Source organism: Ranitomeya variabilis, chromosome 5 (genome assembly GCF_051348905.1).
Source record: "Ranitomeya variabilis isolate aRanVar5 chromosome 5, aRanVar5.hap1, whole genome shotgun sequence".
In the NCBI taxonomy this organism is placed as follows: Eukaryota; Metazoa; Chordata; class Amphibia; order Anura; family Dendrobatidae; genus Ranitomeya; species Ranitomeya variabilis.
Window position 1 is genome coordinate 51,887,108 of NC_135236.1, and position 22,950 is coordinate 51,910,057.

At 46.2% G+C, this 22,950-nt stretch overlaps 1 protein-coding gene across 3 annotated transcripts in view; it reads right to left on the bottom strand.

The window, feature by feature from the left end:
• The window catches only part of LOC143774401 (tetratricopeptide repeat protein 39A-like), a 40,293-nt gene extending 21,626 nt beyond the window's left edge, over nt 1-18,667 (bottom strand). Inside the window, exons 1-2 of one of the 3 annotated variants that reach the window (XM_077261950.1) lie at nt 18,548-18,667; nt 5,203-5,304 (exon numbers count right to left, since the gene is read on the bottom strand). In XM_077261950.1, coding sequence (XP_077118065.1) covers nt 5,203-5,297 — 95 coding nt within the window. In that variant the 5' untranslated portion in view covers nt 5,298-5,304; nt 18,548-18,667. Of the gene's footprint in view, nt 1-5,202; nt 5,325-5,402; nt 5,667-18,547 lie in introns of those variants that run through there. The other 2 variants (XM_077261949.1, XM_077261951.1) reach the window with 2 other exon arrangements.
• Nucleotides 18,668-22,950: the final 4,283 nt, after the last annotated feature.

Consider the following 22,950-nt stretch of genomic DNA (forward strand, 5'->3'; position numbering starts at 1 on the left):
TTGCTCTCCACGGCGTCTCCAGACCCTGTCATGTCTGTCACATGTGCTCAGTGTGAACCTGCTTTCATCTGTGAAGAGCACAGGGCACCAGTGGCGAATTTGCCAATCTTGGTGTTCTGTGGCAAATGCCAAGCATCCTGCACAGTGTTGGGCTGTGAACACAACCCCCATCTGTGGACGTCGGGCCCTCAGACCATCCTCATGGAGTCGGTTTCTAACCGTTAATGCAGACACATGCACATTTTTGGCCTGCTGGAGGTCATTTTGCAGGACTCTGGCAGTGCTCCTCCTGTTACTCCTTGCACAAAGGCTGAGGTAGCGATCCTGCTGCTGGGTTCTTGCCCTCCTACGGCCCCTTCCATGTCTCCTGGTAGCGCCTCCAGCCTCTGGACACTACGCTGACAGACACAGCAAACCTCCTTGCCACATCTCGCATTGATGTACCATCCTGGATGAGCTGCACTACCTGAGCCACTTGTGTGGGTTAGAGAGTCCATCTCATGCTACCACGAGTGTGAAAGCACAACCAACATTGAAAAATGACCAAAACATCAGCCAGAAAGCATTGGTACCGAGATGTGGTCTGTGGTCCCCACCTGCAGAACCACTCCTTTGAGGGGGTCTTGATAATTGCCAATAATTTCCATCTGTTGTCTATTCCATTTGCACAGCAGCATGTGAAATTGATCATCAATCAGTGTTGTTTCCTAAGTGGACAGTTTGATTTCACAGAAGTTTGATTTACTTGGAGTTATATTCTGTTGTTTAAGTGTTCCCTTTATTTTTTTTTGAGCAGTGTATAATCCCAAAGAAAACCATAGTAACAGATTGAAAAAGAGGTTGGCCACTACCATTTTATTTAACCCCAATTAATTCTTAATTTTTACTAAGGTAACAGGAGAAAATGGACCCCAAACTTTTTTGTGCAATACCTCGAGTGTGACAATGCCCCATGTGTGGTTGAAAACTACTTTTGACGAACAGTGCACAGCTCACAAGGGAAGAGGCGCCATTATTGGAGCTCCGATTTTGCCGGAATGGTTTGAGGGTACCATGTCACATTGGAAGAGCCTCTGAGGTGCCAGAACAGCAGAACCCCCCATAAGTGACCCCATTTTACAAACTACACCGCTCAATTAATTCATCTAGGGGTGCAGTGATCATATTGACACCACAGGTGTGTCACAGAATTTTTTACCATTGGGCAATGAAGAAAAATAATAATAATTTTTACTCCCAAAATGTTGTTTTAGCCCCAGATTTAACATTTTCACACTGGGAAGTGGGTAAAAATGGCACCAAAATTTGTCCCTCAATTTATGCCGAATGTAGAAATACATATGGCTGTACAGCACTTTTTAGCCATACGGAGAGACTCGGGAAGGAAGAAGCTCTATTCGCCTCCTGGAGTGCAGATTTTGCTAGAATAGTTTGCGGAAGTCGTATACAGAGCCGTTAAGTGCTTGAAGAGCAGAATCCCCCATAAGTGACCCCATTTTGTTAATTATACCCCTTTGGGAGTTTATCTACAGGTTTAGTGACGAATTGACTCCATGGGTGTTTTCCAGAAACAAGCAGCATCGGATTCTGCTGAGTGAAAATTGAAAACTCCTACTGTGGTGGTGACCGGCGCGCTGTGGTGGTGACCGGCGCGCTGTGGTGACCAGTACATGATTCTGAAGTAATTAGGCGGGCTAAATGTGATTCAAGCACACGGAGGCTCAGAAGGGAAGGGGGCATTTCGATTTGGGAGCACTATATATATATATATATATATATATATATATATATATATATATATATATATATATATATATATATATATATATATATATATATATATATACACTCACCGGCCACTTTATTAGGTACACCATGCTAGTAACGGGTTGGACCCCCTTTTGCCTTCAGAACTGCCTCAATTCTTCGTGGCATAGATTCAACAAGGTGCTGGAAGCATTCCTCAGAGATTTTGGTCCATATTGACATGATGGCATCACACAGTTGCCGCAGATTTGTCGGCTGCACATCCCAAAGATGCTCCATACAAGGCAGGATGGATCCATGCTTTCATGTTGTTTACGCCAAATTCTGACCCTACCATCCGAATGTCGCAGCAGAAATCGAGACTCATCAGACCAAGCAACGTTTTTCCAATCTTCTACTGTCCAATTTCGATGAGCTTGCACAAATTGTAGCCTCAGTTTCCTGTTCTTAGCTGAAAGGAGTGGTACCCGGTGTGGTCTTCTGCTGCTGTAGCCCATCTGCCTCAAAGTTCGACGCACTGTGCGTTCAGAGATGCTCTTAGGCCTACCTTGGTTGTAACGGGTGGCGATTTGAGTCACTGTTGCCTTTCTATCAGCTCGAACCAGTCTGCCCATTCTCCTCTGACCTCTGGCATCAACAAGGCATTTCCGCCCACAGAACTGCCGCTCACTGGATTTTTTTTACTTTTTCGGACCATTCTCTGTAAACCCTAGAGATGGTTGTGCGTGAAAATCCCAGTAGATCAGCAGTTTCTGAAATACTCAGACCAGCCCTTCTGGCACCAACAACCATGCCACGTTCAAAGGCACTCAAATCACCTTTCTTCCCCATACTGATGCTCGGTTTGAACTGCAGGAGATTGTCTTGACCATGTCTACATGCCTAAATGCACTGAGTTGCCGCCATGTGATTGGCTGATTAGAAATTAAGTGTTAACAAGAAGTTGGACAGGTGTACCTAATAAAGTGGCCAGTGAGTGTATGTGTGTGTGTGTATATATATATATATATATATATATATATATAATTTATTTTTTATTTATTTTTTATTTTTTTTTTACATTGTCCCAGGATGAGACATCAACTGTCTAGTGACAGATCGCAGATCTGATAATCTGCAAAGCTTCTGCACTGCAGAGCATTAGATCGGCATCTTTCACACTGGGAGGAGGCTTGTCAGCTCCTGAACCAAGCAGGAGCTTACAGGCCACTGCGGCCATCTTTCGACCCTCAGATGTGAGCACAGATGTATTTAATGCCTTGAATATTTTTTGCACCCTTCTCCTGACCGATAACTTTCAACATTGAGATCCCTTTGCTGTGTTGTCAGCTGTTTATGGACATTACTGGATTATGCAACTAATATGAGTGTAAAAGTGATTGGCTAATTCTGAGCACAACCTCATCCTCAATAAGGGATGAGCCTGGTTATTTTATAGTTTGGTTATTTTAGTTCAGCCCCTCAAAACAATTTCAGTTTGTTTCTTAATAGATTTGGGATAATATTCAAGTTGTAAAAAGTTGTGAAATGATCTTGGTATGATTTTTTTTTTTACATGACAAACTTTAAAAAGGGGTGTGTAGACTTTTCATATTCACTGTAGATGACGTTTTACAGTTTTTTTTTTTTGTGCTGAAAACTCCCCCCTCGGCTTATACACGAGACATTGTCCCAGAAGCTGGCAGGGGAGGGGAAGCGGCGCAGCAGCGGGTCACAGGAGGCAGGAGTCGGCGGCTGCAACTATGCACGCTGCTAAAGAGAAATGAATATTCACTACATTGGCAATAAATATTCATTTCTCTTATATCGCGCACAGTTACAGCCGCCGGCTTTCAACAGCTGTAAAAAAAATGTACAAAAAACAAGAAAACGCCTACTTACCTTCCCTGTGCGCCCTCGCAGCATCTTGTTCCGGCATCCAGCAGCCAAGCGATCACGTGTCCCCGGTGAGTGGAGAGAGGTGAATATTCATTACCTTAATGAGCGGGGACACGTGATCACTCGGCCGCAGGAGCTGCTTGAAGCCGGAACAAAATGCTGCAAGGGCGCGCAAGGAAGGTAAGTGGGAGTTTTTTTATTTATTTACGCATTTCTCATGGGGGCCATGCACGCCAGGACAGGCATGAGGGGCCGTGCACGCCAGGACAGGCATGAGGAGCCGTGCACGCCAGGACAGGCATGAGGAGCCGTGCACGCCAGGACAGGCATGAGGAGCCGTGCACGCCAGGACAGGCATGAGGAGCCGTGCACGCCAGGACAGGCATGAGGAGCCGTGCACGCCAGGACAGGCATGAGGAGCCGTGCACGCCAGGACAGGCATGAGGAGCCGTGCACGCCAGGACAGGCATGAGGAGCCGTGCACGCCAGGACAGGCATGAGGAGCCGTGCACGCCAGGACAGGCATGAGGAGCCGTGCACGCCAGGACAGGCATGAGGAGCCGTGCACGCCAGGACAGGCATGAGGAGCCGTGCACGCCAGGACAGGCATGAGGAGCCGTGCACGCCAGGACAGGCATGAGGAGCCATGCACGCCAGGACAGGCATGAGGAGCCGTGCACGCCAGGACAGGCATGAGGAGCCGTGCACGCCAGGACAGGCATGAGGAGCCGTGCACGCCAGGACAGGCATGAGGAGCCGTGCACGCCAGGACAGGCATGAGGAGCCGTGCACGCCAGGACAGGCATGAGGAGCCATGCACGCCAGGACAGGCATGAGGAGCCATGCACGCCAGGACAGAGATGAGGAGCCATGCACGCCAGGACAGGGATGAGGAGCCATGCAGACAAGGATAGGGATGAGGAGCCAAGCACACCAGGATAGGGATGAGGGGACAATGCATACCAGGATAGGGATGAGGAGTCATGCATACCAGGACAGGGATGAGGAGCCATGCACACCAGAATAGGGATGAGGAGCCATGCAGACCAGGATAGGGATGAGGGGACAATGAATACCCGGCTTATACTCGTGTCAATACGTTTTCCCAGTTTTTCCATCCAGGACAGGGATGAGGAGCCATGCACGCCAGGACAGGGATGAGGGGACAATGCATACCAGGACAGGGATGAGGAGGCCATGCACACCAGAATAGGGATGAGGAGCCATACATACCAGGATAGGGATGAGGGGACAATGCATACCCGGCTTATACTCGCGTCAATACGTTTTCCCAGTTTTTCGTGGCAAAATTCGGTGTCATGGCTTATACTCGGGTCGACTTACACACGAGTATATACGGTAATTTTAGCTTCTGTACCCACACGATAGAGCCAAAATACCAGTGTATATTATTAAAGAAAAGGTAAATATAAAACAATATAGAAAAGGGAGGGAAAAAACATCAAACACGTATAAATATAAGATCAAAAGTAGAAGAATACTTGATTTAAACAATTTATCGATTACACATTCCCTTAAGATCTCAGGAGATCTCACCTTGGTTGTAGGAGTTCCAAGCTTTCATTGAAGCCGTTGTTCAGAAATAGGTTCAGAGCGGCCATACAATCGCTGAGGTCCCGAGAAAGGTCCATGTTAGACCTGAAAACACGAATCACAGACTGAAGCCTAACCTTAAAGGGGAACTCTGCCAAAAACTAAAATATCCAGGATTTTATACTCCGCAAAAGATTACCTACATAAAATAGGCAAACATAGGAGCGAGATCCTCCACCGAGCCTCAAAGAAACCAAAATCAGTTCTGGGAAGAGGAGCTAAGAGCGACAGATTATACCCCCCGTATTCATTGCCTTCTCAGGGAACATCTGAACGTAACAGGGAAAACTTCCAGAATGGCTGAGAAAATAAAGGGTATTGTAGATAAAGGTATTATGTTCTCAGACAAAGCTATAACCACCCTCTACCTCACTGCACTTCAGCATTAGCACTGCGGAGGGAGCCACCCTGCGGGATGTTTACTGATGGCGGAGAGAAAGCTCGTAACTGTAATCATTAATGAAAAGTCATTACATAGCCAATCCATGCCAGAGAGAAGAAAAGAACGAACCGGGGATAACAGGGTAATAAGAGGATCAGGAGCCGGGTTACTGTAATAAGAGGTTACAGGGTAATAAGAGGATCAGGAGCCGGGTTACTGAAATAAGAGGTTACAGGGTAATAAGAGGATCAGGAGCCGGGTTACTGTAATAAGAGATTACAGGGGTAATAAGAGGATCAGGAGCCGGGTTACTGTAATAAGAGGTTACAGGGTAATAAGAGGATCAGGAGCCGGGTTACTGTAATAAGAGGTTACAGAGGTAATAAGAGGATCAGGAGCCGGGTTACTGTAATAAGAGGTTACAGGGTAATAAGAGGATCAGGAGACGGGTTACTGTAATAAGAGGTTACAGTGGTAATAAGAGGATCAGGAGCCGGGTTACTGTAATAAGAGGTTACAGGGTAATAAGAGGATCAGGAGACGGGTTACTGTAATAAGAGGTTACAGGGTAATAAGAGGATCAGGAGACGGGTTACTGTAATAAGAGGTTACAGAGGTAATAAGAGGATCAGGAGCCGGGTTACTGAAATAAGAGGTTACAGGGTAATAAGAGGATCAGGAGCCGGGTTACTGTAATAAGAGATTACAGGGTAATAAGAGGATCAGGAGCCGGGTTACTGTAATAAGAGGTTACAGGGTAATAAGAGGATCAGGAGCCGGGTTACTGTAATAAGAGGTTACAGTGGTAATAAGAGGATCAGGAGCCGGGTTACTGTAATAAGAGGTTACAGGGTAATAAGAGGATCAGGAGCTGGGTTACTGTAATAAGAGGTTACAGGGGTAATAAGAGGATCAGGAGCCGGGTTACTGTAATAAGAGATTACAGAGGTAATAAGAGGATCAGGAGCCGGGTTACTGTAATAAGAGGTTACAGGGTAATAAGAGGATCAGGAGCCGGGTTACTGTAATAAGAGATTACAGGGTAATAAGAGGATCAGGAGACGGGTTACTGTAATAAGAGGTTACAGAGGTAATAAGAGGATCAGGAGCCGGGTTACTGTAATAAGAGGTTACAGGGTAATAAGAGGATCAGGAGACGGGTTACTGTAATAAGAGGTTACAGAGGTAATAAGAGGATCAGGAGCCGGGTTACTGTAATAAGAGGTTACAGGGTAATAAGAGGATCAGGAGCCGGGTTACTGTAATAAGAGATTACAGGGTAATAAGAGGATCAGGAGCCGGGTTACTGTAATAAGAGGTTACAGGGTAATAAGAGGATCAGGAGCCGGGTTACTGTAATAAGAGGTTACAGTGGTAATAAGAGGATCAGGAGCCGGGTTACTGTAATAAGAGGTTACAGGGTAATAAGAGGATCAGGAGACGGGTTACTGTAATAAGAGGTTACAGAGGTAATAAGAGGATCAGGAGCCGGGTTACTGTAATAAGAGGTTACAGGGTAATAAGAGGATCAGGAGCCGGGTTACTGTAATAAGAGGTTACAGAGGTAATAAGAGGATCAGGAGCCGGGTTACTGTAATAAGAGGTTACAGGGTAATAAGAGGATCAGGAGACGGGTTACTGTAATAAGAGGTTACAGGGTAATAAGAGGATCAGGAGCCGGGTTACTGTAATAAGAGGTTACAGTGGTAATAAGAGGATCAGGAGCCGGGTTACTGTAATAAGAGGTTACAGGGTAATAAGAGGATCAGGAGACGGGTTACTGTAATAAGAGGTTACTGGGGTAATAAGGGGATCAGGAGCCAGGTTACTGAAATAAGAGGTCACAGGGGTAATAGGAGGATCAGGAGCCGGGTTACTGTAATAAAAGGTTACAGGGTAATAAGAGGATCAGGAGCCGGGTTACTGTAATAAGAGGTTACAGGGGTAATAAGAGGATCAGGAGCCGGGTTACTGTAATAAAAGGTTACAGGGTAATAAGAGGATCAGGAGCCGGGTTACTGTAATAAGAGGTTACAGGAGTAATAAGAGGATGAGGAGCCGGGTTACTGTAATAAAAGGTTACAGGGTAATAAGAGGATCAGGAGCCGGGTTACTGTAATAAGAGGTTACAGGTAATAAGAGGATCAGGAGCCGGGTTACTGTAATAAGAGGATCAGGAGCCGGGTTACTGTAATAAGAGGTTACAGGGGTAATAAGAGGATTAGGAGCCGGGTTACTGTAATAAGAGGATACAGGGTAATAAGAGGATCAGGAGCCGAGTTACTGTAATAAGAGGTTACAGGGGTAATAAGAGGATCAGGAGCCGGGTTACTGTAATAAGAGGCTACAGGAGTAATAAGGGGATCAGGAGCCGGGTTACTGTAATAAGAGGATCAGGAGCCGGGTTACTGTAATAAGAGGTTACAGGGGTAATAAGAGGATCAGGAGCCGGGTTACTGTAATAAGAGGTTACAGGGGTAATAAGAGGATCAGGAGCCGGGTTACTGTAATAAGAGGTTACAGGGTAATAAGAGGATCAGGAGCTGGGTTACTGTAATAAGAGGTTACAGGGTAATAAGAGGATCAGGAGCCGGGTTACTGTAATAAGAGGTTACAGGGTAATAAGAGGATCAGGAGCCGGGTTACTGTAATAAGAGGTTACAGGGGTAATAAGAGGATCAGGAGCCGGGTTACTGTAATAAGAGGATCAGGAGTCGGGTTACTGTAAAGAGGTTACAGGGTAATAAGAAGATCAGGAGCCGGGTTACTGTAATAAGAGGTTACAGGGGTAATAAGAGGATCAGGAGCCGGGTTACTGTAATAAGAGGTTACAGGGTAATAAGAGGATCAGGAGCCGGGTTACTGTAATAATAGGTTACAGGGTAATAAGAGGATCAGGAGCCGGGTTACTGTAATAAGAGGTTACAGGGTAATAAGAGGATCAGGAGCCGGGTTACTGTAATAAGAGGTTACAGGGTAATAAGAGGATCAGGAGCCGGGTTACTGTAATAAGAGGTTACAGGGTAATAAGAGGATCAGGAGCCGGGTTACTGTAATAAGAGGTTACAGGGGTAATAAGAGGATCAGGAGCCGGGTTACTGTAATAAGAGGTTACAGGGTAACAAGAGGATCAGGAGCCGGGTTACTGTAATAAGAGGTTACAGGGTAATAAGAGGATCAGGAGCCGGGTTACTGTAATAAGAGGTTACAGGTAATAAGAGGATCAGGAGCCGAGTTAATGTAATAAGAGGTTACAGGGTAATAAGAGGATCAGGAGCCGGGTTACTGTAATAAGAGGTTACAGGGTAATAAGAGGATCAGGAGCCGGTTACGGTAATAAGAGGTTACAGGGTAACAAGAGGATCAGGAGCCGATAACTGTAATAAGAGGTTACAGGAGTAATAAGAGGATCAGGAGCCGGGTTACTGTAATAAGAGGTTACAGGGTAATAAGAGGATCAGGAGCCGGGTTACTGTAATAAGAGGTTACAGGGTAATAAGAGGATCAGGAGCCGGGTTACTGTAATAAGAGGTTACAGGGTAATAAGAGGATCAGGAGCTGGGTTACTGTAATAAGAGGTTACAGGTAATAAGAGGATCAGGAGCCGGGTTACTGTAATAATAGGTTACAGGGTAATAAGAGGATCAGGAGCCGGTTACTGTAATAAGAGGTTACAGGGTAACAAGAGGATCAGGAGCCGGGTTACTGTAATAAGAGGTTACAGGAGTAATAAGAGGATCAGGAGCCGGGTTACTGTAATAAGAGGTTACAGGGTAATAAGAGGATCAGGAGCCGGGTTACTGTAATAAGAGGTTACAGGTAATAAGAGGATCAGGAGCCGAGTTAATGTAATAAGAGGTTACAGGGTAATAAGAGGATCAGGAGCCGGGTTACTGTAATAAGAGGTTACAGGGTAATAAGAGGATCAGGAGCCGGGTTACTGTAATAAGAGGTTACAGGGTAATAAGAGGATCAGGAGACGGGTTACTGTAATAAGAGGTTACAGAGGTAATAAGAGGATCAGGAGCCGGGTTACTGTAATAAGAGGTTACAGGGTAATAAGAGGATCAGGAGCCGGGTTACTGTAATAAGAGGTTACAGGGGTAATAAGAGGATCGGGAGCCGGGTTACTGTAATAAAAGGTTACAGGGTAATAAGAGGATCGGGAGCCGGGTTACTGTAATAAGAAGTTACAGGGGTAATAAGGGGATCGGGAGCCGGGTTACTGTAATAAGAGGTTACAGGGTAATAAGAGGATCAGGAGCCAGGTTACTGTAATAAGAGGTTACAGGTAATAAGAGGATCAGGAGCCGGGTTACTGTAATAAGAGGTTACAGGGCAATAAGAGGATCAGGAGCCGGGTTACTGTAATAAGAGGTTACAGGGGTAATAAGAGGATCAGGAGCCGGGTTACTGTAATAAGAGGTTACAGGGTAATAAGAGGATCAGGAGCCGGGTTACTGTAATAAGAGGTTACAGGGTAATAAGAGGATCAGGAGCCGGGTTACTGTAATAAGAGGTTACAGGGGTAATAAGAGGATCAGGAGCCGGGTTACTGTAATAAGAGGTTACTGGGGTAATAAGGGGATCAGGAGCCGGGTTACTGTAATAAGAGGTTACTGGGGTAATAAGGGGATCAGGAGCCAGGTTACTGAAATAAGAGGTTACAGGGGTAATAAGAGGATCAGGAGCCGGGTTACTGTAATAAGAGGTTACAGGGGTAATAAGAGGATCAGGAGCCGGGTTACTGTAATAAGAGGTTACAGGGGTAATAAGAGGATCAGGAGCCGGGTTACTGTAATAAAAGGTTACAGGGTAATAAGAGGATCAGGAGCCGGGTTACTGTAATAAGAGGTTACAGGAGTAATAAGAGGATGAGGAGCCGGGTTACTGTAATAAAAGGTTACAGGGTAATAAGAGGATCAGGAGCCGGGTTACTGTAATAAGAGGTTACAGGTAATAAGAGGATCAGGAGCCGGGTTACTGTAATAAGAGGATCAGGAGCCGGGTTACTGTAATAAGAGGATCAGGAGCCGGGTTACTGTAATAAGAGGATCAGGAGCCGGGTTACTGTAATAAGAGGATCAGGAGCCGGGTTACTGTAATAAGAGGTTACAGGTAATAAGAGGATCAGGAGCCGGGTTACTGTAATAAGAGGTTACTGGGGTAATAAGGGGATCAGGAGCCAGGTTACTGAAATAAGAGGTTACAGGGGTAATAGGAGGATCAGGAGCCGGGTTACTGTAATAAAAGGTTACAGGGTAATAAGAGGATCAGGAGCCGGGTTACTGTAATAAGAGGTTACAGGGGTAATAAGAGGATCAGGAGCCGGGTTACTGTAATAAAAGGTTACAGGGTAATAAGAGGATCAGGAGCCGGGTTACTGTAATAAGAGGTTACAGGAGTAATAAGAGGATGAGGAGCCGGGTTACTGTAATAAAAGGTTACAGGGTAATAAGAGGATCAGGAGCCGGGTTACTGTAATAAGAGGTTACAGGTAATAAGAGGATCAGGAGCCGGGTTACTGTAATAAGAGGATCAGGAGCCGGGTTACTGTAATAAGAGGTTACAGGGGTAATAAGAGGATTAGGAGCCGGGTTACTGTAATAAGAGGATACAGGGTAATAAGAGGATCAGGAGCCGAGTTACTGTAATAAGAGGTTACAGGGGTAATAAGAGGATCAGGAGCCGGGTTACTGTAATAAGAGGCTACAGGGGTAATAAGGGGATCAGGAGCCGGGTTACTGTAATAAGAGGATCAGGAGCCGGGTTACTGTAATAAGAGGTTACAGGGGTAATAAGAGGATCAGGAGCCGGGTTACTGTAATAAGAGGTTACAGGGGTAATAAGAGGATCAGGAGCCGGGTTACTGTAATAAGAGGTTACAGGGTAATAAGAGGATCAGGAGCTGGGTTACTGTAATAAGAGGTTACAGGGTAATAAGAGGATCAGGAGCCGGGTTACTGTAATAAGAGGTTACAGGGTAATAAGAGGATCAGGAGCCGGGTTACTGTAATAAGAGGTTACAGGGGTAATAAGAGGATCAGGAGCCGGGTTACTGTAATAAGAGGATCAGGAGTCGGGTTACTGTAAAGAGGTTACAGGGTAATAAGAAGATCAGGAGCCGGGTTACTGTAATAAGAGGTTACAGGGGTAATAAGAGGATCAGGAGCCGGGTTACTGTAATAAGAGGTTACAGGGTAATAAGAGGATCAGGAGCCGGGTTACTGTAATAATAGGTTACAGGGTAATAAGAGGATCAGGAGCCGGGTTACTGTAATAAGAGGTTACAGGGTAATAAGAGGATCAGGAGCCGGGTTACTGTAATAAGAGGTTACAGGGTAATAAGAGGATCAGGAGCCGGTTACTGTAATAAGAGGTTACAGGGTAACAAGAGGATCAGGAGCCGGGTTACTGTAATAAGAGGTTACAGGGTAATAAGAGGATCAGGAGCCGGGTTACTGTAATAAGAGGTTACAGGTAATAAGAGGATCAGGAGCCGAGTTAATGTAATAAGAGGTTACAGGGTAATAAGAGGATCAGGAGCCGGGTTACTGTAATAAGAGGTTACAGGGTAATAAGAGGATCAGGAGCCGGTTACGGTAATAAGAGGTTACAGGGTAACAAGAGGATCAGGAGCCGATAACTGTAATAAGAGGTTACAGGAGTAATAAGAGGATCAGGAGCCGGGTTACTGTAATAAGAGGTTACAGGGTAATAAGAGGATCAGGAGCCGGGTTACTGTAATAAGAGGTTACAGGGTAATAAGAGGATCAGGAGCCGGGTTACTGTAATAAGAGGTTACAGGGTAATAAGAGGATCAGGAGCTGGGTTACTGTAATAAGAGGTTACAGGTAATAAGAGGATCAGGAGCCGGGTTACTGTAATAATAGGTTACAGGGTAATAAGAGGATCAGGAGCCGGTTACTGTAATAAGAGGTTACAGGGTAACAAGAGGATCAGGAGCCGGGTTACTGTAATAAGAGGTTACAGGAGTAATAAGAGGATCAGGAGCCGGGTTACTGTAATAAGAGGTTACAGGGTAATAAGAGGATCAGGAGCCGGGTTACTGTAATAAGAGGTTACAGGTAATAAGAGGATCAGGAGCCGAGTTAATGTAATAAGAGGTTACAGGGTAATAAGAGGATCAGGAGCCGGGTTACTGTAATAAGAGGTTACAGGGTAATAAGAGGATCAGGAGCCGGGTTACTGTAATAAGAGGTTACAGGGTAATAAGAGGATCAGGAGACGGGTTACTGTAATAAGAGGTTACAGAGGTAATAAGAGGATCAGGAGCCGGGTTACTGTAATAAGAGGTTACAGGGTAATAAGAGGATCAGGAGCCGGGTTACTGTAATAAGAGGTTACAGGGTAATAAGAGGATCAGGAGCCGGGTTACTGTAATAAGAGGTTACAGGGTAATAAGAGGATCAAGAGCCGGGTTACTGTAATAAAAGGTTACAGGGTAATAAGAGGATCAGGAGCCGGGTTACTGTAATAAGAGGTTACAGGGTAATAAGAGGATCAGGAGCCGGGTTACTGTAATAAGAGGTCACAGGGGTAATAAGAGGATCAGGAGCCGGGTTACTGTAATAAGAGGTTACAGGGGTAATAAGAGGATCAGGAGCCGGGTTACTGTAATAAGAGGTTACAGGGGTAATAAGAGGATCGGGAGCCGGGTTACTGTAATAAAAGGTTACAGGGTAATAAGAGGATCGGGAGCCGGGTTACTGTAATAAGAAGTTACAGGGGTAATAAGGGGATCGGGAGCCGGGTTACTGTAATAAGAGGTTACAGGGTAATAAGAGGATCAGGAGCCAGGTTACTGTAATAAGAGGTTACAGGTAATAAGAGGATCAGGAGCCGGGTTACTGTAATAAGAGGTTACAGGGCAATAAGAGGATCAGGAGCCGGGTTACTGTAATAAGAGGTTACAGGGGTAATAAGAGGATCAGGAGCCGGGTTACTGTAATAAGAGGTTACAGGGTAATAAGAGGATCAGGAGCCGGGTTACTGTAATAAGAGGTTACAGGGTAATAAGAGGATCAGGAGCCGGGTTACTGTAATAAGAGGTTACAGGGGTAATAAGAGGATCAGGAGCCGGGTTACTGTAATAAGAGGTTACTGGGGTAATAAGGGGATCAGGAGCCGGGTTACTGTAATAAGAGGTTACTGGGGTAATAAGGGGATCAGGAGCCAGGTTACTGAAATAAGAGGTTACAGGGGTAATAAGAGGATCAGGAGCCGGGTTACTGTAATAAGAGGTTACAGGGGTAATAAGAGGATCAGGAGCCGGGTTACTGTAATAAGAGGTTACAGGGGTAATAAGAGGATCAGGAGCCGGGTTACTGTAATAAAAGGTTACAGGGTAATAAGAGGATCAGGAGCCGGGTTACTGTAATAAGAGGTTACAGGTAATAAGAGGATCAGGAGCCGGGTTACTGTAATAAGAGGATCAGGAGCCGGGTTACTGTAATAAGAGGATCAGGAGCCGGGTTACTGTAATAAGAGGTTACAGGGGTAATAAGAGGATTAGGAGCCGGGTTACTGTAATAAGAGGATACAGGGTAATAAGAGGATCAGGAGCCGAGTTACTGTAATAAGAGGTTACAGGTAATAAGAGGATCAGGAGCCGGGTTACTGTAATAAGAGGTTACAGGGCAATAAGAGGATCAGGAGCCGGGTTACTGTAATAAGAGGTTACAGGGGTAATAAGAGGATCAGGAGCCGGGTTACTGTAATAAGAGGTTACAGGGTAATAAGAGGATCAGGAGCCGGGTTACTGTAATAAGAGGTTACAGGGTAATAAGAGGATCAGGAGCCGGGTTACTGTAATAAGAGGTTACAGGGGTAATAAGAGGATCAGGAGCCGGGTTACTGTAATAAGAGGTTACTGGGGTAATAAGGGGATCAGGAGCCAGGTTACTGAAATAAGAGGTTACAGGGGTAATAAGAGGATCAGGAGCCGGGTTACTGTAATAAGAGGTTACAGGGGTAATAAGAGGATCAGGAGCCGGGTTACTGTAATAAGAGGTTACAGGGGTAATAAGAGGATCAGGAGCCGGGTTACTGTAATAAAAGGTTACAGGGTAATAAGAGGATCAGGAGCCGGGTTACTGTAATAAGAGGTTACAGGAGTAATAAGAGGATGAGGAGCCGGGTTACTGTAATAAAAGGTTACAGGGTAATAAGAGGATCAGGAGCCGGGTTACTGTAATAAGAGGTTACAGGTAATAAGAGGATCAGGAGCCGGGTTACTGTAATAAGAGGATCAGGAGCCGGGTTACTGTAATAAGAGGTTACAGGGGTAATAAGAGGATTAGGAGCCGGGTTACTGTAATAAGAGGATACAGGGTAATAAGAGGATCAGGAGCCGGGTTACTGTAATAAGAGGTTACAGGGGTAATAAGAGGATCAGGAGCCGGGTTACTGTAATAAGAGGTTATAGGGTAATAAGAGGATCAGGAGCCGGGTTACTGTAATAAGAGGTTACAGGGGTAATAAGAGGATCAGGAGCCGGGTTACTGTAATAAGAGGATCAGGAGTCGGGTTACTGTAATAAGAGGTTACAGGGTAATAAGAAGATCAGGAGCCGGGTTACTGTAATAAGAGGTTACAGGGTAATAAGAGGATCAGGAGCCGGGTTACTGTAATAATAGGTTACAGGGTAATAAGAGGATCAGGATCCGGGTTACTGTAATAAGAGGTTACAGGGTAATAAGAGGATCAGGAGCCGGGTTACTGTAATAATAGGTTACAGGGTAATAAGAGGATCAGGAGCCGGGTTACTGTAATAAGAGGTTACAGGGTAATAAGAGGATCAGGAGCCGGGTTACTGTAATAAGAGGTTACAGGGTAATAAGAGGATCAGGAGCCGGGTTACTGTAATAAGAGGTTACAGGTAATAAGAGGATCAGGAGCCGGGTTACTGTAATAATAGGTTACAGGGTAATAAGAGGATCAGGAGCCGGTTACTGTAATAAGAGGTTACAGGGTAACAAGAGGATCAGGAGCCGGGTTACTGTAATAAGAGGTTTCAGGAGTAATAAGAGGATCAGGAGCCGGGTTACTGTAATAAGAGGTTACAGGTAATAAGAGGATCAGGAGCCGGGTTACTGTAATAAGAGGTTACAGGTAATAAGAGGATCAGGAGCCGAGTTAATGTAATAAGAGGTTACAGGGTAATAAGAGGATCAGGAGCCGGGTTACTGTAATAAGAGGTTACAGGGTAATAAGAGGATCAGGAGCCGGTTACTGTAATAAGAGGTTACAGGGTAACAAGAGGATCAGGAGCTGATAACTGTAATAAGAGGTTACAGGAGTAATAAGAGGATCAGGAGCCGGGTTACTGTAATAAGAGGTTACAGGGTAATAAGAGGATCAGGAGCCGGGTTACTGTAATAAGAGGTTATAGGGTAATAAGAGGATCAGGAGCCGGGTTACTGTAATAAGAGGTTACAGGGTAATAAGAGGATCAGGAGCCAGGTTACTGTAATAAGAGGTTACAGGGTAATAAGAGGATCAGGAGCCGGGTTACTGTAATAAGAGGTTACAGGGTAATAAGAGGATCAGGAGCCGGGTTACTGTAATAAGAGGTTACAGGTAATAAGAGGATCAGGAGCCGAGTTAATGTAATAAGAGGTTACAGGGTAATAAGAGGATCAGGAGCCGGGTTACTGTAATAACAGGTTACAGGGTAATAAGAGGATCAGGAGCCGGGTTACTGTAATAAGAGGTTACAGGGTAATAAGAGGATCAGGAGCCGGGTTACTGTAATAAGAGGTTACAGGGTAATAAGAGGATCAGGAGCCGGTTACTGTAATAAGAGGTTACAGGGTAACAAGAGGATCAGGAGCTGATAACTGTAATAAGGGGTTACAGGAGTAATAAGAGGATCAGGAGCCGGGTTACTGTAATAAGAGGTTACAGGGTAATAAGAGGATCAGGAGCCGGGTTACTGTAATAACAGGTTACAGGGTAATAAGAGGATCAGGAGCCGGGTTACTGTAATAAGAGGTTACAGGGTAATAAGAGGATCAGGAGCCGGGTTACTGTAATAAGAGGTTACAGGGTAATAAGAGGATCAGGAGCCGGGTTACTGTAATAAGAGGTAACAGGGTAATAAGAGGATCAGGAGCCGGGTTACTGTAATAAGAGGTTACAGGGTAATCAGAGGATCAGGAGCCGGGTTACTGTAATAAGAGGTTACAGGGTAATAAGAGGATCAGGAGCCGGGTTACTGTAATAAGAGGTTACAGGGTAATAAGAGGATCAGGAGCCGGGTTACTGTAATAAGAGGTTACAGGGTAATAAGAGGATCAGGAGCCGGGTTACTGTAATAAGAGGTTACAGGGTAATAAGAGGATCAGGAGCCGGGTTACTGTAATAAGAGGTTACAGGGTAATAAGAGGATCAGGAGCCGGGTTACTGTAATAAGAGGTTACAGGGTAATAAGGGGATCAGGAGCCGGGTTACTGTAATAAGAGGTTACAGGGGTAATAAGAGGATCAGGAGCCGGGTTACTGTAATAAGAGGTTACAGAGGTAATAAGAGGATCAGGAGCCGGGTTACTATAATAAGAGGTTACAGGGGTAATAAGAGGATCAGGAGCCGGGTTACTGTAATAAGAGGGTACAGGGTAATAAGGGGATCAGGAGCCGGGTTACTGTAATAAGAGGTTACAGGGGTAATAAGAGGATCAGGAGCCGGGTTACTGTAATAAGAGGTTACAGAGGTAATAAGAGGATCAGGAGCCGGGTTACTGTAATAAGAGGTTACAGGGTAATAAGAGGATCAGGAGCCGGGTTACTGTAATAAGAGGTTACAGGGTAATAAGAGGATCAGGAGACGGGTTACTGTAATAAGAGGTTACAGTGGTAATAAGAGGATCAGGAGCCGGGTTACTGTAATAAGAGGTTACAGGGGTAATAAGAGGATCAGGAGCCGGGTTACTGTAATAAGAGGTTACAGGGTAATAAGAGGATCAGGAGCCGGGTTACTGTAATACGAGGTTACAGGGTAATAAGAGGATCAGGAGCCGGGTTACTGTAATACGAGGTTACAGGGTAATAAGAGGATCAGGAGCCGGGTTACTGTAATAAGAGGTTACAGGGTAATAAGAGGATCAGGAGCCGGGTTACTGTAATAAGAGGTTACAGGGGTAATAAGAGGATCAGGAGCCAGGTTACTGTAATAAGAGGATCAGGAGCCGGGTTACTGTAATAAGAGGTTACAGGAGTAATAAGAGGATCAGGAGCCAGGTTACTGTAATAAGAGGATCAGGAGCCGGGTTACTGTAATAAGAGGTTACAGGGTAATAAGAGGATCAGGAGCCGGGTTACTGTAATAAGAGGTTACAGGGTAATAGGAGGCTCAGGAGCCGGGGTGTTGTATATTGGGGGTCCTGTATAGTGGGGGGTCTCTCACACTACTCCCGGTTAGTGAATAGCAGCCGTTCCTACCATGTGTGACTGAGGTGTAATAACAGTGCAGGGTGTGTTCACTTCTACACGGGGAGGGCGGGTTGGGATCTGGGGGACGGTGTGCGCACTATGAGGTGAGGTTTATCAGGATATTAGGGTGATCACAGCCGGTGGTCACATCCCGAGGGCTGCAGGGTAACGGATCCTCCCGGGGGGCTGATCTGCAGGGACCCTGGTGTCAATGATTAGTTGATGGGTTTTTGTTCAAAATGGAAAACCCCTTTAAGAAGAATTAAAGCAAACGACAGAAAGAAGAGACACCAGGTGCCAATGATGGGGCTGTGCGCTGCTGTCACACCGGGTCTACAGGCGGTATAACAGGGGAGTCAGATGCCTCTGCCCGGGCTGTGACTCCCGATATCACCGCTGTGTAGGGGCTGCCGCCTCCCTCCCGGTCCCTCCCGCCCCATCCCGGTACACCGACCTGTCCGCAGCCTCCTGCTCCCGGCTCCTGCTGCGGCTCCGATCCTAAAACCCCGCCCACACACACCTGTGCAGGTGGAAAACTTGTTAACCACGCCCACTTTGCAGAACGTACCCTAAGAACACGCCCATTGACACGTTTACGCATGTGGTCACGCCCACATCAATTGCTAGGAAACGTGTATAGTGTGTGTCCGTGTTGCGGCGCCGTCACGTGATCTCATGTTTGCCCTGCGCAATCCGCGACCAATGTGGTCGGACGACAAACTGGAGCAGATTATTATCCGCAGATTGTAGGTCCCATTATCGCTGTGCGCGGACATCACTGCTGTGCACAGCTACAGGGGACATCTCTGCCCCATCCTGGGGTTGTCTGTGATCAGCAATGTTCACGACTTCTCACAGCGTCTCAGTAGGAGTTCAGTCTGGCCAATATTATCATAGAATTATTTATATTAATTGTATTAGTATTGAACAGAATGAAGAATTCTGACAGCCCCTATATATAGTATGATCCCGCACATAGCCCCCTATACACTGTATGAGCCCCACCTAGCCCCCTATATACAGTATGAGCCCACACATAGCCCCCTATATACAGTAGGAGCCCCACATAGCCCCCTGTATACAGTATGAGCCCACACATAGCCCCCTATATACAGTAGGAGCCCCACATAGCCCCCTATATACAGTATGAGCCCCACATAGCCCCCTATATACAGTATGAGCCCCACATAGCCCCCTATATACAGTATGAGCCCCACATAGCCTCCTATACACAGTATGAGCCCCACATAGCTTCCTATATACAGTATGAGCCCCACATAGCCTCCTATATACAGTATGAGCCCACACATAGCCTCCTATATACAGTATGAGCCCACACATAGCCCCCTATATACAGTAGGAGCCCCACATAGCCCCCTGTATACAGTATGAGCCCACACATAGCCCCCTATATACAGTAGGAGCCCCACCTAGCCCCGTATAAGCCTACACATAGCCCCCTATATACAGTAGGAGCCCCACATAGCCCCCTGTATACAGTATGAGCCCACACATAGCCCCCTATATACAGTAGGAGCCCCACCTAGCCCCGTATAAGCCTACACATAGCCCCCTATATACAGTAGGAGCCCCACATAGCCCCCTATATACAGTATGAGCCCCACATAGCCCCGTATAAGCCTACACATAGCCCCCTATATACAGTATGAGCCCCACATAGCCCCCTATATACAGTAGGAGCCCCACATAGCCCCGTATAAGCCTACACATAGCCTCCTGTATACAGTATGAGCCGCACATAGCCTCCTATATACAGTATGAGCTCCCACCATATAGCCTCCTATATACAGTATGAGCCCCACATAGCCCCCTATATACAGTATGAGCCCCACATAGCCCCTATATACAGAATGAGCCCCACATAGCCCCCTATAAACAGTAGGTGCCCCACCTAGCCCCGTATAAGCCTACACATAGCCCCCTATATACAGTATGGACCCCACATAGCCCCCTATATAAAGTAGGAGCCCCACCTAGCCCCGTATAAGCCTACACATAGCACCCTATATAAAGTATGAGCCCCACACAGCCCCCTATATACAGTAGGAGCCCCACCTAGCCCCATATAAGCCTACACATAGCCTCCTATATACAGTATGAGCTCCACGTAGCCCCCTATATACAGTATGAGCCCCACATAGCCCCTATATACAGTATGAGCCCCACATAGCCTCCTATATACAGTATGAGCCCCACATAGCCTCCTATATAGAGTATGAGCTGCACATAGCCTCCTATATACAGTATGAGCCCCAATACAGCCTCCTATATACAGTATGAGCTCCCACATAGCCTCTTATATACAGTATGAGCCCCACATAGCCTCCTATATACAGTATGAGCCCCCACATAGCCCCCTATATACAGTATGAGCCCACATAGCCTCCTATATACAGTATGGGCCCCCACATAGCCTCCTATATACAGTATGAGCCCGCACATAGCCCCCTAAACACAGTATGAGCCCAAAAATAGCCTCCTATATACAGTATGAGCTGCACATAGCCTCCTATATACAGTATAAGCCACACAGCCCCTATAAACAGCATGAGTCCTACATAGCCCCTATATACAGTATGAGCTGCACATAGCCCCCTATATACAGTGTGAGGCCGCACATAGCCCTCTATATACAGTATGAGCCCCACATAGCCTCCTATATACAGTATGAGCCCGCATATAGCCTATATATAGTATGAGCCCCACATAGCCTCCTATATACAGTATGAGCTGCACATAGCCCCCCATAAACAGTGTGAGCCTGGACATAGCCTCCTATATATAGTATGAGCCCCACATAGCCTCCTATATACAGTATGAGCCCCACACTCTTATATATAGTATGAGCTCCACATAGCCTCCAATACACAGTATGAGCTGCACATAGCCCCCTATATACAGTGTGAGCCCACACAGTCTCCTATATAGTATGAGCCCCACATAGCCTCCTATACACAGTATGAGCCCCACATAGCCTCCCATATATAGTATGAGCCCCACATAGCCCCCTATATACAGTATGAGCCCCACATAGCCTCCTATATACAGTATGAGCCCCACATAGCCTCCTATATACAGTATGAGCCCACACATAGCCTCCTATATACAGTATGAGCCCACACATAGCCCCCTATATACAGTAGGAGCCCCACATAGCCCCCTGTATACAGTATGAGCCCACACATAGCCCCCTATATACAGTAGGAGCCCCACCTAGCCCCGTATAAGCCTACACATAGCCCCCTATATACAGTAGGAGCCCCACATAGCCCCCTGTATACAGTATGAGCCCACACATAGCCCCCTATATACAGTAGGAGCCCCACCTAGCCCCGTATAAGCCTACACATAGCCCCCTATATACAGTAGGAGCCCCACATAGCCCCCTATATACAGTATGAGCCCCACATAGCCCCGTATAAGCCTACACATAGCCTCCTGTATACAGTATGAGCCGCACATAGCCTCCTATATACAGTATGAGCTCCCACCATATAGCCTCCTATATACAGTATGAGCCCCACATAGCCCCCTATATACAGTATGAGCCCCACATAGCCCCCTATATACAGAATGAGCCCCACATAGCCCCCTATAAACAGTAGGTGCCCCACCTAGCCCCGTATAAGCCTACACATAGCCCCCTATATACAGTATGGACCCCACATAGCCCCCTATATAAAGTAGGAGCCCCACCTAGCCCCGTATAAGCCTACACATAGCACCCTATATAAAGTATGAGCCCCACACAGCCCCCTATATACAGTAGGAGCCCCACCTAGCCCCATATAAGCCTACACATAGCCTCCTATATACAGTATGAGCTCCACGTAGCCCCCTATATACAGTATGAGCCCCACATAGCCCCTATATACAGTATGAGCCCCACATAGCCTCCTATATACAGTATGAGCCCCACATAGCCTCCTATATACAGTATGAGCTGCACATAGCCTCCTATATACAGTATGAGCCCCAATACAGCCTCCTATATACAGTATGAGCTCCCACATAGCCTCTTATATACAGTATGAGCCCCACATAGCCTCCTATATACAGTATGAGCCCCCACATAGCCCCCTATATACAGTATGAGCCCACATAGCCTCCTATATACAGTATGGGCCCCCACATAGCCTCCTATATACAGTATGAGCCCGCACATAGCCCCCTAAACACAGTATGAGCCCAAAAATAGCCTCCTATATACAGTATGAGCTGCACATAGCCTCCTATATACAGTATAAGCCACACAGCCCCTATAAACAGCATGAGTCCTACATAGCCCCTATATACAGTATGAGCTGCACATAGCCCCCTATATACAGTGTGAGGCCACACATAACCCTCTATATACAGTATGAGCCCCACATAGCCTCCTATATACAGTATGAGCCCGCATATAGCCTATATATAGTATGAGCCCCACATAGCCTCCTATATACAGTATGAGCTGCACATAGCCCCCCATAAACAGTGTGAGCCCGGACATAGCCTCCTATATATAGTATGAGCCCCACATAGCCTCCTATATACAGTATGAGCCCCACACTCTTATATATAGTATGAGCTCCACATAGCCTCCAATACACAGTATGAGCTGCACATAGCCCCCTATATACAGTGTGAGCCCACACAGTCTCCTATATAGTATGAGCCCCACATAGCCTCCTATACACAGTATGAGCCCCACATAGCCTCCCATATATAGTATGAGCCCCACATAGCCCCCTATATACAGTATGAGCCCCACATAGCCTCCTATATACAGTATGAGACCGCATATAGCCTATATATAGTATGAGCTCCACATAGCCTCCTATATACAGTATGAGC